The sequence below is a fragment of the Myotis myotis genome, unplaced genomic scaffold (assembly GCF_014108235.1).
Source record: "Myotis myotis isolate mMyoMyo1 unplaced genomic scaffold, mMyoMyo1.p scaffold_m19_p_1, whole genome shotgun sequence".
Taxonomy (NCBI): Eukaryota; Metazoa; Chordata; class Mammalia; order Chiroptera; family Vespertilionidae; genus Myotis; species Myotis myotis.
In genome coordinates, this window is record NW_023416313.1 from 141,085,231 (window position 1) to 141,101,553 (window position 16,323).

The 16,323-nt window shown below is 38.3% G+C and overlaps 1 protein-coding gene across 4 annotated transcripts in view; it reads right to left on the bottom strand.

The window, feature by feature from the left end:
* The window catches only part of G2E3 (G2/M-phase specific E3 ubiquitin protein ligase), a 70,878-nt gene that overhangs the window by 14,123 nt on the left and 40,432 nt on the right, over window positions 1-16,323 (bottom strand). For all 4 annotated transcript variants that reach the window (XM_036354000.1, XM_036353984.1, XM_036353992.1 and 1 more), the window contains 6 exons: window positions 12,764-12,870; window positions 10,037-10,153; window positions 8,695-8,819; window positions 8,456-8,588; window positions 5,816-6,123; window positions 4,331-4,512 (listed from right to left, as the gene is read on the bottom strand). In XM_036354000.1, the coding sequence (XP_036209893.1) occupies window positions 4,331-4,512; window positions 5,816-6,123; window positions 8,456-8,588; window positions 8,695-8,819; window positions 10,037-10,153; window positions 12,764-12,870 (972 nt within the window). The remainder of the gene's footprint in view (window positions 1-4,330; window positions 4,513-5,815; window positions 6,124-8,455; window positions 8,589-8,694; window positions 8,820-10,036; window positions 10,154-12,763; window positions 12,871-16,323) is intronic.

Here is a 16,323-nt window from a genome sequence, read left to right on the forward strand (position 1 = left end):
GAGTAGAAGATAGGAGACTCAGTAGAATCCTACAATCTTTTCATTAGAAAGATGGGAATAGCAATATTAAAATATTTCTTCTAATTAATTTCCTTTTAATGCGCATGAATCCATGCACCAGGACACTAGTATGTTATATATTTATTTATCTCGTGTCTTCCCTCTAAAACAGTGGTTGCCAACCTTTTGGACCTCACAGACCACCCATTGGTGACCACTGCTCTAAAAGGGAATTTCAAGGAGATAGGGATTTTGGCTCCCTACTCTGTCTTCAGTGATAAAACAGTACTGGGTACATAGTATTTACTAAGTAAACAAACACTGCTTAGGAATACAGAAATAGAAATAGGTAAAGCCAGGAGGAGAGTTGGAAGTCTTAAATGACCTAATGAATAACATGAACTTTGTTCAATAGGCAATGAGAAGCCATTGAGCATTCCTGAGAAAGCAATGTGGTCAAGATTGTACTTTTAAATTACCCTGAATAAGAATATCAGAATGATGTCCTAATTGCTTACACACAGACATAATTAAGTTTGGTATAGTAGGCACACTGAAAATAAGGAAAGGCAGATGGCTTGACACAGACTGATAAAGGGAATGTGAAAGAATGAAAACAACCCCTTCTCCATCATGTCTTAGACACAAGAAATCTTTTGAAAAGTACAGGAAAATCAAGCTGAAAAATTCTGGGGAAAAAATTTAGTTCTGTTGAGCGCAATGTGCGAGCAAGAACCAGATCTTATCTTCACACAAAATCTAGGGGCTCAAAAATACAGGTCTGGGAATCATTCAGAAAGGTTATAGGTGAAAAGAAGCTTTCTAAATATTATAAAATGAGGACTGTTAAAACAACACTGAAAAGTACCTCTTTCAGGGGTAGGAAGAAGAAGTATTAAAAAAGACAAGTAGAGACGACCAAGATGGCAGCATAGGTAAACACCTGAACTTGCCGCGCGCAACCACATTAAAACTACAACTAAAAGACAAAACAAGTATCATCCAGAACCACGGGAAGGTTGGCTGAGTGGAAATTCTACAACTAGAAGGAAAGAGAAAAGCACATTGAGTCCAGTAGGAGGAGCAGAGGTGTGGAAGTGTGGAGGTAGGGAAGCGAGTGCGAAAGGGGCTGGCAGCTGGGTACGCTGTTGTCTTTTTCAATTGGGAGGGAGATACAAGCTCCTGACTCCTCTGAACTCGTTCCGGGCCAGAATCTGGGGACCCAGGCTCACACAGAGAGAAACTGGACTGTCTGGCATTGGGCCAGAAGGGGAGGGCGACTTTCTCACGGAGGTGCTTGCAGCGGTCATTGTTCCTGCACGGAGCGGTGGGACACAGAGACCCAGGGACCTATTGGGAGAGGGCCGACAGGCAACCATTGCTGTTTGCTGTGCCCTGGTGATTCCCTGAGAACCCACCCCACCCAATTTACAACCCCACCCAAGCTGTGTGCAGAGGCTTTTGCATACGAATGGCCTGGCCTTTCTCTGCCTAAAAACTTGTCAAACTGCACCTGGGTCAGAGAACCCCAGAGCTTCCAAAAGAAGGCCTAAGGCTCGTCAGCAGCCTGCACTGCTTCACAGCGGCGCCTCATCTGGGCACCTCCAAACCCCAAACAAAGAGGAGGAATCTGCAGATCTCTCTGTAGCTCCTGCTGGGTAGCCTCAGGCAGTGACTAACTTTGCACCTCCTTGGAGATCCAAGAGCCAGTGTACAGAGTGGTCAGTATGAGACCATCCAGATTACAACTCTTCACATCCATAAGAGACACACTCAGGGGACAGACTCAGTGAGCGCCAAATCCCCACTGAAGCAAGTCCTACCCAATAAGGATGTCTCCTGCACAGCAGCTCTTCCATTGCAGACACAGCTGGTACTCACAGCCAATTGGCCTGGAGGTCAATTCCTCCCAGTGATACCAACAGCAATCAAGGCTTAACTACAACAAGACTGTGCACACAGACCACAAAGGGGTGCACCAACAGTGTCCACCTCAGGTAATTAGGGAGGCTGAGTCACTGGGCCCTATAGGACACCTAGCACACAAAGCCACTCTATCAACACAGGGAAACAGCTAAAATGCAGAGACAAAGAAACAGGTCACAAATGAAAGAAATGGAGGAAAGCAAACTACTGGATATAGAGTTCAAAACCACAGTTTTAGGTTACTCAAGAATCTTCTAGAAACCTCTGAGAAATATAGTGAGACCCTCAAGGATACGAAAATGGACCAATTAGAAATTAAGCATACACTGACTGAAATAAAGAATAATATACAGAGATCCAACAGCAGACTAGAGGATCCCAAGAATAAAGTCAAATATTTTAAATACGAAGAAGCAAAAAACACGCAACCAGAAAAGCAAAAGGAAAAAAGACTACAAATATATGCAGATAATGCAAGGAGCCTCTGGGACAACCTCAAGTGTACCAACATCCAAATTGTATCTATCTCTCCCTTCTCTTCCTCTCTGAAATCAATAAAAAAATATATATTTTAAAAAAAGTTAAGAAAGCCATAGAAAAGAGGAAGTGAGACAATAAAGTTAGGCTTAACAAAACTAAGCCTAACTTCATTGCCCAAATCACACAGCTTATAGTTTATAGTTATTTCAATTTAAAATCTGACTTGTATGCTTTTAACAATTAACTATACGGCTAATTAAATGAGACAATGACTAGATAGAGGAGGTTAATGGAAGAAAAGTTGAATGGCTTTCATTATCTCCAAATCAGTAACATGTAAGCCAAGCTTTTCAAACTCTCAGCCCACCAGCCACCAACGAATAGTTTTGAAGCCCAGCCAATATAATGGTACGTAAGAAACATTTTAATAAAAATTTCATAAATTTTTACAATATCCTGTTATATATAACTAGAGGCCTGTTGCACGAAAAGATTCGTGCAATAGGACTTCCCTTCCCCTGGCTGCCGGCACCAGTTTTCCTCCGGAACCCGGGACCCAGGCCTTCGCTCCGGCCGGAGCTGCCTTCAAGCCTTCACTGCTCCAGCCGGAGCCGGCTTCAGTCTTTGCTCCACCGCTTCACGCCTGTGTATGCAAATTAACCGCAATCTTTGTTGGCGGATAATTTGCATATCTCGCTGATTAGCCAATGGGAGGCATAGTGAAGGTACAGTCAATTACCATGTTTGTCTATTATTAGATAGGATTATTAATAACAAACTACAATGTTTGCTAATGACTGATTACTATAATCGTGTTGCATTCATTTCCCTTACGCTTCTTACGCACAGGCGCACCATTTGTTTACACTAATACTAGCAGCAAATAAAGCAGCTGATTGCCATGTCTTGGACTGACTTGTTTGGTGTGTACAACAGGAAATATTTCACTTTCGGAGAACAAGAAAAATAGGTTTATTTGTGTTACATTTATTAATTTGTGCAGTTATTCAGTGTTGGGTAAGTTAATGTTCAAGAAAAAATATTAATTTTATTAAAATGCTCTATTATTTTATGTTAATGATTACTCGTTTATTTCAGCCCTTTGTTATTCAGCATGTCTCTATCGAAATAAACCTACGTTTCTATAAATATTGAAGCTTTTGTATTTTTGCGGCCCACATAAACTTAAACCTTGTTTATTTAGCCCATGTTAGCCTTTGAGTTTGACATGCCTGATGTAAGCAATGATCCTTATGCAGCCAGCATACGATAACTAAATTGAGTTTGTACATGTAACGTGCAGTATAGGGCTCAATAAATGTTAACTGCCTTGCAGGAAAACATGCTTTTATCTGCTCTCTAGCATGAAACAAGAACCCTGCCTTATATTGTCTCCGGCAGGACAGATAAATCCATCTAGTTCTGAGAAATGTTAGCAAGCCATTTTGAGCACAGACTGAAGTCACATTATCCAATTGGTTTTATCAATATTAAACTTGGCACTTTGATCTCTAGCTGTCTGACCTTTACATCTTTTTTTATTATTATTATTATTATTATTATTATTATTATTATTATTATTATAGAACAAACATTTATTTCCCGGGGTTTTGGATGTTGAGAAGTCCAAGATAAAGGTGTTGGCAAACTTGGTGTCTGGTAAGAGCTACTTCCTGGTTCATAGATGGCTGTATTTCAGTTTTATCTCTATGTAGTGGAAGAGGTAAGGGAGCTTGCTGGAGCCTGTTTAATAAACACATTCTGCATCTATCTTTTAACTGGTTATGTACTCTGCTGATAAACAGAAATATTGATACCTCTTAGGTACTCCACAGAATATTATTACTCTATTGTAGATATAGTATTTATATTCAAATCTACTTAGAATGTAGTCTACATTTTAATAAACATGCACATTTCTTACCCTGATTAAAATCTGTGCCACATCAAAGTCTGAAACATCATCTAAAGTTGGAAAGGTATTTTCTGGTCCAAAAACAAGGCAGTTAAACAAAGTTTTAGAAAAAAAACCAGGTGAAGGACCACCATGAGCCAAAGAAATGGCAAGCATTTTGCCAGCGTCATAGTAATGATTCTCTTTCAGAGCTGTAAATAGATGGAAATACATTAAATACACTTCTATTATTATTATACATCATATATAATAAATACATCTATAATAAAAATAATCTAAGCATTAGATAAATGGGAAAATAACAATTCATAGAAGCTATGACATGTATAAAATATAGATGTCACCAAAAGTACACAAAATTTCTTTTTTCTGAATATAAAGTAATAACTTATTGTAGAAAAAAAATACAGAAACTCTTAAAAAAAAAAAACACCTATAAACCCAAAATGCCTTGAGTTAACATTATTAATTACTTAAAATTTTTTTTGAGTTTATAATTAAATTGTGGGTAGTATATATAGTACAAATGATCTTTGGTAGTTTCTCAGTTATTTCAATCATGCTTCAGGTAATAGCGAGGAAGTTCTAGGGAATATATAGGAAGGAATTCAAATGGACTGAAATGTCTTCTCACTTTCAAATTTCCTATATTATAGCAAAAATGGTATAAAAGTTAGTAAAAAAGAATGCTAGAATTAACCAGAGTTTTGAGATGCCCGTTTTAATCATATTACCTCCTCCCTAGAAATAAACACATAAAAGTATCATATACATAATTGTGTAAGAAAAATTCTTGAAAGCAAAAATACATTTAAAAATCTGTTACATGTGGACCAGAAAATTATGTTATAAAATTTGTAGGTTGTGAAGAAACGTGCCAACTGCAATTTCCAAATGTCTGAACAGGAAGGGCTCTGATAATCATCCATCCCATTTGCCCACTCTATTCAAATAAAATTAAAATGAATATAAAATACATTTTTAAGAAGTTGCAGTTAATTATGGAATCATTATCAAGCAGGATATTGCTATAAAGAAATTAACATTCTTAAAGAAAATATTTCACTACAAAATTTGCTTTTATTTTTTTTATTTTTTATTTTTTTAAAATATATTTTATTGATTTTTTACAGAGAGGCAGGGAGAGAGACAGAGAGCTAGAAACATCGATGAGAGAGAAACATCGATCAGCTGCCTCCTGCACATCTCCCACTGGGGATATGCCCGCAACCCAGGTACATGCCCTTGACCGGAATCGAACCCAGGACCCTTCAGTCCGCAGGCCGACGCTCTATCCACTGAGCCAAACCGGTTTCGGCTAAAATTTGCTTTTAAAACTATTACTGCCCCACCCTCATTTTTCTGTGATTCTATCAGTATTTTATTAACAAAGTAAATTATACATTTTTACCACATGTACTGAATATCAATTTTAACCAGCCATCTCTTCCTTTACACATGGTATATGCAATATGTACAATAATAAATAATTACCTTGAGAATTTAGGGACAAGTTCTTTGACAAGGACCCTTCAAACAATGGTGAGTTCTCAAGATGTTGCATTAAAAGACTTAGGAATTCTTGCTTTGATCCAGGATGCTCTGTTCCAAAATTATCATTTTCATTAACATATGCAACTTCAATTGTGTATGAAGGATTAAACTTTTGATTTCTGAATCCATTTAAGGCACTATTCCAGATATCGGCTTTGTTGATATATAATCTTTTTGTTTTTTTAATAATTTGAAATCCTAGCTCTATAATTATTGTTGAAATGTCTCTCCTAAATTTGTTGCCTTGCCTATAAAACATGAATTTAAACATAGAGGTAAAGGCTCTAAAATGCTTTAAGTGACATGACAATATACAGTTAAAAAGAAACCAAAAAAGATTAAAAGAAAGTTCTTCCCATCTCTCACCCAAAAGCAGACAATGCTGACACTGGAACCCAAAACAGTTATTTAATAACTTTAGTTCAAAATTATTGATTCTCTTTCCCCAATATCCTACCAAATTAGAATAATCTAATGTCATAACTGATTTATAGAATGTGCATAGATGAATATCTCAAATTTGATCAATTCAGTAGATTTAGGTATAAGAAAGAGTAAGAATCTCAAACTCTGACCTTTCTGGCCAATGACTACTACACACTTATTAAACTGTATCTTATTTCATATTTACTAGATCCTTTAAAAAAAACTAAAGCAAACATAGTCTCTGCTTACTATACAAGATAACTATAGGTTTAAGAAATTACAATGTATTTTTAACCATAAAGTTAACAGTAGAACTAATATTATAAAGAGAATTTGCAACCCTGCCTCAGTTTTTCCATCTGTAATTGGTATTGATGTACTTAAAATGATCCTGTTTGGGGCAATGTCATTTTCATCTTTCTACATTAAGTATAAATTTTTCCCATCCTAAGACATTATAATATCCCAATGTGGGCCAGGTTTTGTTTTTTTCTTTCTTCACACAACCCCCTACCATATTCATTTACCCAGGTTGAATGAAATCAAAATCTTTTGGAAGATAATCCTTCAAAAATAAACTGTCTTGTTGCAAGTTGATTCCTTGCTCCTGTCTGGACTGGAAATACTATGTTGTTCTTCTAAACATGATGGCATATTAGAGCAAGTGCAAGGACTCAAACTTCCCTGGCATAACATCTTTAGAAATCTAAACATTAAAATTATTTAAAACTAACATGAACATCTTTTTTATACTAAAAATCCTATATAATAAAGAGGTAATATGCAAATTGACCATCACGCCCTTGCACAAGATGGCTGCCCCCATGTGGTCAAAGATGGCCACCACAAGATAGCCAGCAGGGGAGGGCAGTTGGGGGTGACCAGGCCTGCAGGGGCGGGCAGTTGGCGGCAACCAGGCCGGGAGGGGAGGGCAGTTGTGGGCAATCAGGCCAGCAGGGGAGGGCAGTTGTGGGCGATGAGGCCAGCAGGGAAGGGCAGTTAGGGGCAACCAGACCTGTAGGGGAGGGTAGTTGGAGGTGACCAGGCCTACAGGGGAGGGCAGTTAGGGGCAACCAGGCCCACAGGTATCAGGCTGAAACCACCAGTCGAACATCCCCCGAGGGGTCCCAGATTGGAGAGGGTGCAGGCTGGGCTGACACCCCCCCTCCCTGCACAAATTTTGTGCACCGGGCCTCTAGTATAAAAATATTTGTAACAAATTTTCAGTTAATACACTGGTATTTTAAAACAGCAATTCTTCACTTCTTAAATAGAATCACTTCTATTTGCAAATCTAGTTATCAAATATTTTCACAAAAATTCTCTTGTCCTTCTAAATTTTAACTTGGTATTATTTTTAATAAGAAAGTACTTCCTCAGGCTTAGCTACTAATATTACTTATGTCTATGTCTATTTTTTCCCTATTGGCAACAAGGCTATATGAACTTTCTTTTATTAAGCTATACATATACTTAAAAATCCTAACTTCAGCTGGACAAATACCTGACACAGTATGAAGATGTAATTCTAATCTTATTTAAATGGTTAAGAATGATTTTCAAAGTTACTCATTTTGCTGTCTTATGAAAAGTTAGGCATTAATAAAATAATACTTGTCCATATGCCTTAAGCTTCCTACACAGATGACATTTTATCCGATACTTATAGTGAGTATTATAGTATTAAGCAAATGATTACAAAATAAAAAAGTTAACTCTATATTAAATATAATTCCATTTTTTAACAAAGTAACATGATATTCATGTTATTTAAATTCTTCTCTAACTCTATAACCAAATAACAGTTTAAGCACACTTTCCAAATATGTGTTTTCAAAGTATCTTGAAAATTATCTATAATAAAAATATGTTCTACATCATGAGCCCATATACAATTAAATACTAAAATTATTTTACATACATTCTTTCTATTTGCAGTGCAATATGATACTTTATATTCTAGTCTATCCTGTTTCATTTTCTTTTTTAAATGCTGATTGCATGATTTCATGATCAAATTTTGGGTCCTGCTGTTTGAAAAGCATTCTTCCAGACTACTGTAAAGATCAGCTAGCATTCTAAGTGTATACAGCCACTTCCTATTCATTTTTTCAGAATAGAGTTTTATATTTTTCTCCAATTCAAAATACACACCTCAGCAGATCTTTTTGCTGGGCTCCAGGTGACTGTCTGGGTAATTTCGGAGATGATTCTTCCAACAAGCAATCATTTATTCCAACATTGTTAGTGTTGGGTAATGTATGTTTTTTGGCTTTTTGGAAACCCCCTGCAGATTTAAAATCCAGTGTGAGCATAACAGAAATATAGGTAGAAACTTTTAAATAATATGCATTTAAATAAGAACATCTTTATTCAAAATTACAAAACGTTACCTGAGTTGTAGGTAATACCTCTACAATCCAAACACTCCCAATTTTGTTCCCATGATCGTAGTGAGGAACAGGCTAAATGTGTTCCACTAGAACCACAAGACTGACAACGCTTTATTTCCCATTTGCTGAGGAGATAAAGAGAAGCAAATATTGACATTTTGATATTAACTTAGTCAAATTCCCACACTGCCACAGGCCTCACTTTTGGAAAAGTATCACTGTCCACCTCACACACAAAACCAACCCAAAGGAAGAAAAATAGATTGTGCAGCTCCTCAGAACCCAGACTCACTACCAAGCCCATATTTGTTCTTTCTCTTATCAGTTTCCTCTCAGCCAGGCTGCCGGCTGCCAGCACAGCGGTGGTGGCAGGAGCCTCTCCCGCCTCCTCAGCAGCGCTAAGGATGTCTGACTGCAGCTTAGGCCTGCTCCCCGCTGGCAAGTGGACATCCCCTGAGAGCACCCCCCCGGGGAGGGGGCCTAAGCCAGCAGGTGAACATCCCCCAAGGGGGTCCCAGACTGCGAGAGGGCACAGGCTGGGCTGAGGGACCCCCCCCCCCAGCTCCCCAGTGCACAAATTTTTGTGCACCGGGCCTCTAGTGTTAAATAAGCAATCAATATAAAATTAAGATATTTTCACTTATTTTTTCTTAACTGTTATAGGCTGGATTGTGTCTCCCCAAAATTCATATGTTGGAGTCCTAACACCCAGTACCTCACAATGTGACTGTGTTTGGAGATAGGGCTTTGAAAGAGATAATTAAAATAAAATAAAGTCAAATGGGTGGACCCTAATTCAATATGCCAGGACATAGAAAGAGGGACAATCATGTAAAGATAGAACTAGAAGGGAATCATGTGCAAGTCAAGGAGAAGTTTCAGAAGAAGTCAAATCTGTGGATACCTTTATCATGGACTTCTAGACTCTAGAACTGTGAGTAGTAGAAACAAATTTCTATTATTTAAGGCATCTTGTTTGTGGTATTTTGTATGGCAGCCCTACTAACTAAGATGCATACTATGTCTTCAGTGTGTATTTGACACAACACCTCTAAATTGGGAACAGCCACACTTCAAGTGTTCAATAGCCACATGTGCCTAGTGGCTACCATATAGGACCAGTGCAGCACTAGAAAATAGAGCCTCACAAAAATGCACCAAGAAAATAAGGTGCAATTATGCTGAGTGCAATAATTTTTCTGTAAAAAGATGTAAATATACAATAAAGTTAAAACTTCAAACATCCTAAGAGCAAATACATTTCACTAACTATAACTCTGCTTTCTAAGCTGAAGGTTTCAATAAGAACACGAATTAAGCACAAGTGAACTTCCCGGTATACCTATTAGGCACATTATAGTCTCGCCCTTCCTTGCAACGACATCTTCGTACATCACAATGCTCATAGTGCTGCAGAAGCTCTTGATAAGCATTTTCTTCCAATTCCCAAGATGCATCTCTGTAAATGAAGCAAGACATAAAAAAAACTTTGACCTAAAATGTTACATATTAAAGGGTGGGTAATGAACCTAAAAATAAAAACTTTTCACATTAATAGTACTCAGGAATGAGGCTAAAATTTGTTTTTTAAGATTAATCATTCTCTTTAAGATATAAATCCTTTAGTGTCATTTTAGCCTACATTTAGTCTCACAGTGAGTTTTCAAATGCTAACTGAAATAGTAAGCAGAAAATTTCTAACTTATATTTTTAACATTTCACTTCCATTTATTTCAAGTTTAGTACCATTATTTCAGGATTCCTCATCTTTAAGTACTAACAAAATTCTTATTACACATTTTAGAGATATTTTCCGGGAGAACCAAGATGGCGGCATAGGTTAACTCCGGAGTTTGCTGCCTTGAACAACTACTTCAAAAGTGAAACTAAAAGACGGAATGGACATCACCCAGAACCACAGGATCGCTGGCTGAGTGGAAGTCCTACAACTTGGAGGAAAGAGAAACGCATACGGACACTCAGAGGAGGCGCAGTGCTGAAGTAAAATTCTGAGGTGCGGAGTGCGCGGGCTGGCGGCGGAGGGCGCGGTTGGCGTTTTCAATCGGGAGGGAGTCGCAGGCTCTGAGCTCCAGATACGGGCCAGTCTTTAGGCACCCTGACTCAAATGGGAGTAGCGGGACTGTCTGGCTTCGGTCAGAGCGAGTGCAGCTTTCTCTCCGAGGTTTGCAGCGGTCGGTCGCTGGGACTCAGAGAGGCAGAGCCCCTGGGGACAGGACTGAGAGCCACCATAACTGCTCTCTCCAGCCCACCCTGTGAGACCCGCCCCGCCCAAGCCCTGCACACAGGCATTTGCCAGATAGCCTCAGGCAAAGGCTAGATTAGCACCTCCCTAGAGGACAGAAGTTCTCTCACTGCTGACACAGCTGATTCTCATAGCCACTTGGCCTGGAGGTCAAACCCTCCCTGGTATTAGCTACAACAATCAAGGTTTAACTATAAGACTGCGAACAAAGACCACTAGGGGGTGCACCAAGGAAGCATAACAAAATGCGGAGACAAAGAAACAGGACAAAATTGTCAATGGAAGATATAGAGTTCAGAACCACACTTTAAGGTCTCTCAAGAACTGTTTAGAAGCCGCCGATAAACTTAATGAGATCTACAAGAAAACTAATGAGACCCTCGATCTTATATTGGGGAACCAACTAGAAATTAAGCATACACGGACTGAAATAACGAATATTATACAGACTCCCGACAGCAGACCAGAGGAGCGCAAGAATCAAGTCAATGATTTGAAATGCGAGGAAGCAAAAAACACCCAACCGGAGGGGCGGAATGAAAAAAGAAGCCAAAAATGCGAGGATAGTGTAAGGAGCCTCTGGGACAGCTTCAAGGGTACCAACATCAGAATTATAGGGGTGCCAGAAGATGAAAGAGAGCAAGATATTGAAAACCTATTTGAAGAAATAATGACAGAAAACTTCCCCCACCTGGTGAAAGAAATGGACTTACAGGTCCAAGAAGCGCGGAGAACCCCAAACAAAAGGAATCCAAAGAGGACCACACCAAGACACATCATAATTAAAATGCCAAGAGCAAAAGACAAAGAGAGAATCTTAAAAGCAGCAAGAGAAAGAAACTCAGTTACCTACAAGGGGATACCCATACGACTGTCAGCTGATTTCTCAACAGAAACTTTGCAGGCCAGAAGGGAGTGGCAAGAAATATTCAAAGTGATGAATACCAAGAACCTACAACCAAGATTACTTTATCCAGCAAAGCTATCATTCAGAATTGAAGGTCAGAAAAAGAGCTTCACAGATAAGGAAAAGCTAAAGGAGTTCATCACCACCAAACCAGGATTATATGAAATGCTGAAAGGTATCCTTTAAGAAGAGGAAGAGGAAGAAAAAGGTAAAGATACAAATTATGAACAACAAATATGCATCTATCAACAAGTGAATCTAAGAATCAAGTGAATAAATAATCTAATGAACAGAATGAACTGGTGATTATAATAGAATCAGGGACATAGAAAGGGAATGGACTGACTATTCTTGGGGGGGAAAGGGGTGTGGGAGATGCGGGAAGAGACTGGACAAAAATTGTGCACCTATGGATGAGGACAGTGGGTGGGGAGTGAGGGCGGAGGGTGGGGCGGGAACTGGGAGGAAGGGAGTTATGGGGGGAAAAAAGAGGAACAAATGTAATAATCTGAACAATAAACATTTAATTAAAAAAAATAAAATAAAAATAAAATAAAATAAAATAAAAAATTCTTATTAGACATTTTAAATCACATCTTGATTCTCTTAATTTATACATACCATTTTAAAGCCTACTATACTTGTGTATAAATCAATTAACATTACATACAATTGAGGTGTTTATTCAGAGACTATAAATCAACTAATGAAAATTTAAGTCACAGTCCTGCTCTCAAGAACTAGCAATCTGGGGAGAAAGAGGAGGTGGCAGGGGCTGCTTTACATTTCCCCATCTGAAGTGGCTGCTTCTCCATCATTACATAATCAGACATAAATGACTATTTTCACTGTTATTAAATCCTATTTATAAAATATCTTTTGTCAAACGTGGTACTCACTTTTCAGGAATATGAATTCCCATTCTCAACATCTCTTTCTGAAATATGTCACTATTATTGCATACTGTGCACCTGAAGAAAAACACTCCTGCATTTATTGCTTGAACCTGTAGTAAAAATAGAAAATCTTTAATAATTTAACAATATATTAGGTTATGAACTTTATAACTAACAGAACATGTGCTACTTTTCACTCAATATATAATGAAATCTTATTTTGTACACTAATGGTTCTCAAACTTTGATAAACTAAGTTATCCCACTGCTAAAATTTGGAGATCTTTTTCCCAATTGCCAAAAAAAATTAAGCTAATGAATTAACTGTTCTTAGCTTTACTATATATTCACCCATACATTCCTCTTAACCTTTGGTGTCTAATATCATTTCTGTTCCCAAATATTGTGGTGGCCATGTCTATGAATAAAATAGTAAAAATCTTGAGTTACTTCATCTAGGAAATATATTTAAATAAGTGCTACATAAAAAGTATCCTTGGTTCTATTTTTAACTCACTCTGTTAATTTCCTTCCTAAGAGGGGAGAAGTATAAAACCTATTCTCACTTTTCAGTTACTACAAATACAAAGGCAGCAGGCAGAGGGTATGCAGAGGGAAACAGAAAACTGTAACTCTACTAGAAAGAGTAGCCAATACCCAGTAAAAAATACCACAAAACTAATAGCACTCCTTCATTAACAAAATTTAATCCCTACTATATAGGCACCAAACACTATGCTATGTATCAAAAACAGAAATATAAAATGACTTATGAGTAGGCATACAGTATACAATTCTAATATAGTGTACAAGTTTTTTAAGTATATATATATGGAAGAGAGAGGAAGAAGTACCTCAGTCTATATAAGAGCCTGACAAAACTGTCAAAGCTAATTTTGGAAGAAGACACAGGAGTCTGCCAGGAAAATGGGACAAAAGACATTACAAAACTAGAAAATAGCATATATCAAATCAAGCATATGTCAAAACAAGTAAGCACATGTGATTAGAAAACTAATTAATAAACTCAGGATGACAGGCTGGCCATAGTGAACTAAGTAAGGAGGCTAAACAGGTAAATCAAAACCGATAGTGTGAAGAAATTATAGGAAATAAGGCATGCAGGAGAAAGACCAGCTCAGTAAGCTCCTACAAAAGTCTAGTTAAAATAGAGGGAGAGAACAGCAATGAAAAAGTATACACAAAAATATCTATTAGGTAGACCTGACAGACTTGGGTTCGGGAATGATTTTTGGAGGGTGAAGAAAGAAGTTAACAAATAGGAGCCCAGGTTCAAACTACTACCAAGTAACACACACACACACACACACACACACCCATGTGGTAGGAAAGCAACAAGTTTCTGAAATCTAAACCTAAAGCGTCTGCAAGCAATTGTAATATATACTAAATATAGGATGTGATACAAAAAGTAAGTGTCTAGTATGGAGGAAAAAACACCAGAGGGCATATGGAAGATACCAAGACCAGAACAATGAAGGAGAACTCCAAAATGAACAAGAATAGTAACAATTCTCTACATAGCCAGAGTGAAAAGTTTCCATTAATTTTAATATGTTTTTATATTGATGTTTTTATTTTTCAGAGAGGAAGTGAGAGGGAGAAGACAGAAACATTGATTGACTTGGCTGCCTCCTGCATAGCCCCCACCAGGGAGTTCGCTTGCAACCCGGGACTGGGAATTGAACCCACAACCTCTTGGTGCATGCTTGGGTCGATGCTCAACCACTTAGGAACACCGGCTGGGGTCCATTAATTTCTTTTATATTAACCTATAGTCTCTCCTCACAAAATCCCAATTTATAATATAGCATTTGTAGTGGTAAAAACAATGAAATTTTTGCATAGTTTTTTTTTCAAAATTTTGCATTCTATTGCATTAAGTTTCTTCTTCCTTTGACTCTTTTATATTAATGAATTCAGATATTTAAAATAATTATTCAGGTATTATTGTAGCTATCTAGATAGGGCAGATTCCATTTATTATTTCAGTTAAGATTCTAGTACTAGGGTGGAAAAGCCACTGGAACTCCTATAGAGAATATGAATGAACTCCAGTCAAGTAACAATTGCTTATTAATACTTATATCATAGACAGGTATCCATGTGGCTGTATTTTTGTTGTTGTTTAATTCTTACCCGAGGGTATTTTTTTCCATTGATTTTTTTTTTTTCCTTAGAGAGAGTGGAAGGGAGGGTTGGCGTGTGAGAAAGCAACATCGATGTGAGAAAGACACAGCGATTGGATGCCTCCAGCACAAACCTCAACTAGGGCCGGGGATCAAACCTGCAACCCAGGTACATGCCCTTGACCCGGATTTGAACCTGAGAGCCTCTGGTGCACAGCTGACACTCTAACCACTAAACACCAGCCAGAGCAAGGTGGCTATATTTTTATATTTGCATAAAGTAGACCTACAATTTTGTTAGCAATATTATTTCTACTCTTTTTGGTTGTTGTTAATCCTCACCTGAGGATATTTTTCCATTCATTTTCAGAGAGAGTAGAAGGGAGAGCGAGACACATGGGTGGGGGAGAGACATATCGTTTGGTTGCCTCCAGAATAGGGATTGAGGTAAGTGATCTTGACCAGACTCAAACCCCAGACCCTTAGTCCTCAGGCCGACACTCTATCCACTGAGCCAAACCAGCTAGGACTTATTTCTACGTTTTAATGACAGAATTAGAAACTTGGTGTCTTCAGAGTGTTCACAAAAAGCCTGGTGAATACTAGGTCAAGTTTGAGAACCTCTCTCTGATTCATTATTAACACACTAGAGGCCCGGCGCACGAAATCCGTGCAAGGGGAGGGTCCCCAGGCCTGGCCTGCGATCATGACTGATCTGCCCCAGCTGCCAGCAGCCGCCCCCTCCACCCCCCGCTGCCCTCTGTGTGGGGGGCGGCCAGCAGAGTGATCAGGGCACTGGCACCACCTGTGTCTGCCACCACCCAACCCCAGTACCCAGTTCCTCATCAGGCAATTGGAGCCTGCCGGCTGGGGGTAGGGAACAAGAGGTTGGCTGGCAGGCCCCAATTGGGCAATCAGGGCCTGCAGGCTGGGGGCAGCTCCTGCATTGAGCGTCTGCCCCCTGGTGGTCAGTGCGCATCATAGCCAACCGATCATTCCGCCATCCAGTCCATTTGCATATTACACTTTTATATATATAGATATATATATAGATAAATGAGGCTAATCTTATTTGTCTTGAAAAATAACACACTGTTACAAAATTAATAAGATACATTTGGCAGCAATTACATTCATCCAAATACAAACCCTTAATTAAGATAAAATACTTTTTAAAGATTCTCATAGAATGTAAACTTCTTCTTCAATAGGTACAGATAACACTTCATGAAGTTTATGAACTACACCCTCTGGATCCTTTCACAAACACTTATTTGTAAGAATTAACAGAATTTCTAATATTTACCCAACAAAATCGGTTCCATTTTGCCACTTTTCACTGAATAGCCCTAAATATAAATGTTCAAGGCTCATACAAAAAATTGAAAGTAATCATTTAACCTTTACTACTTT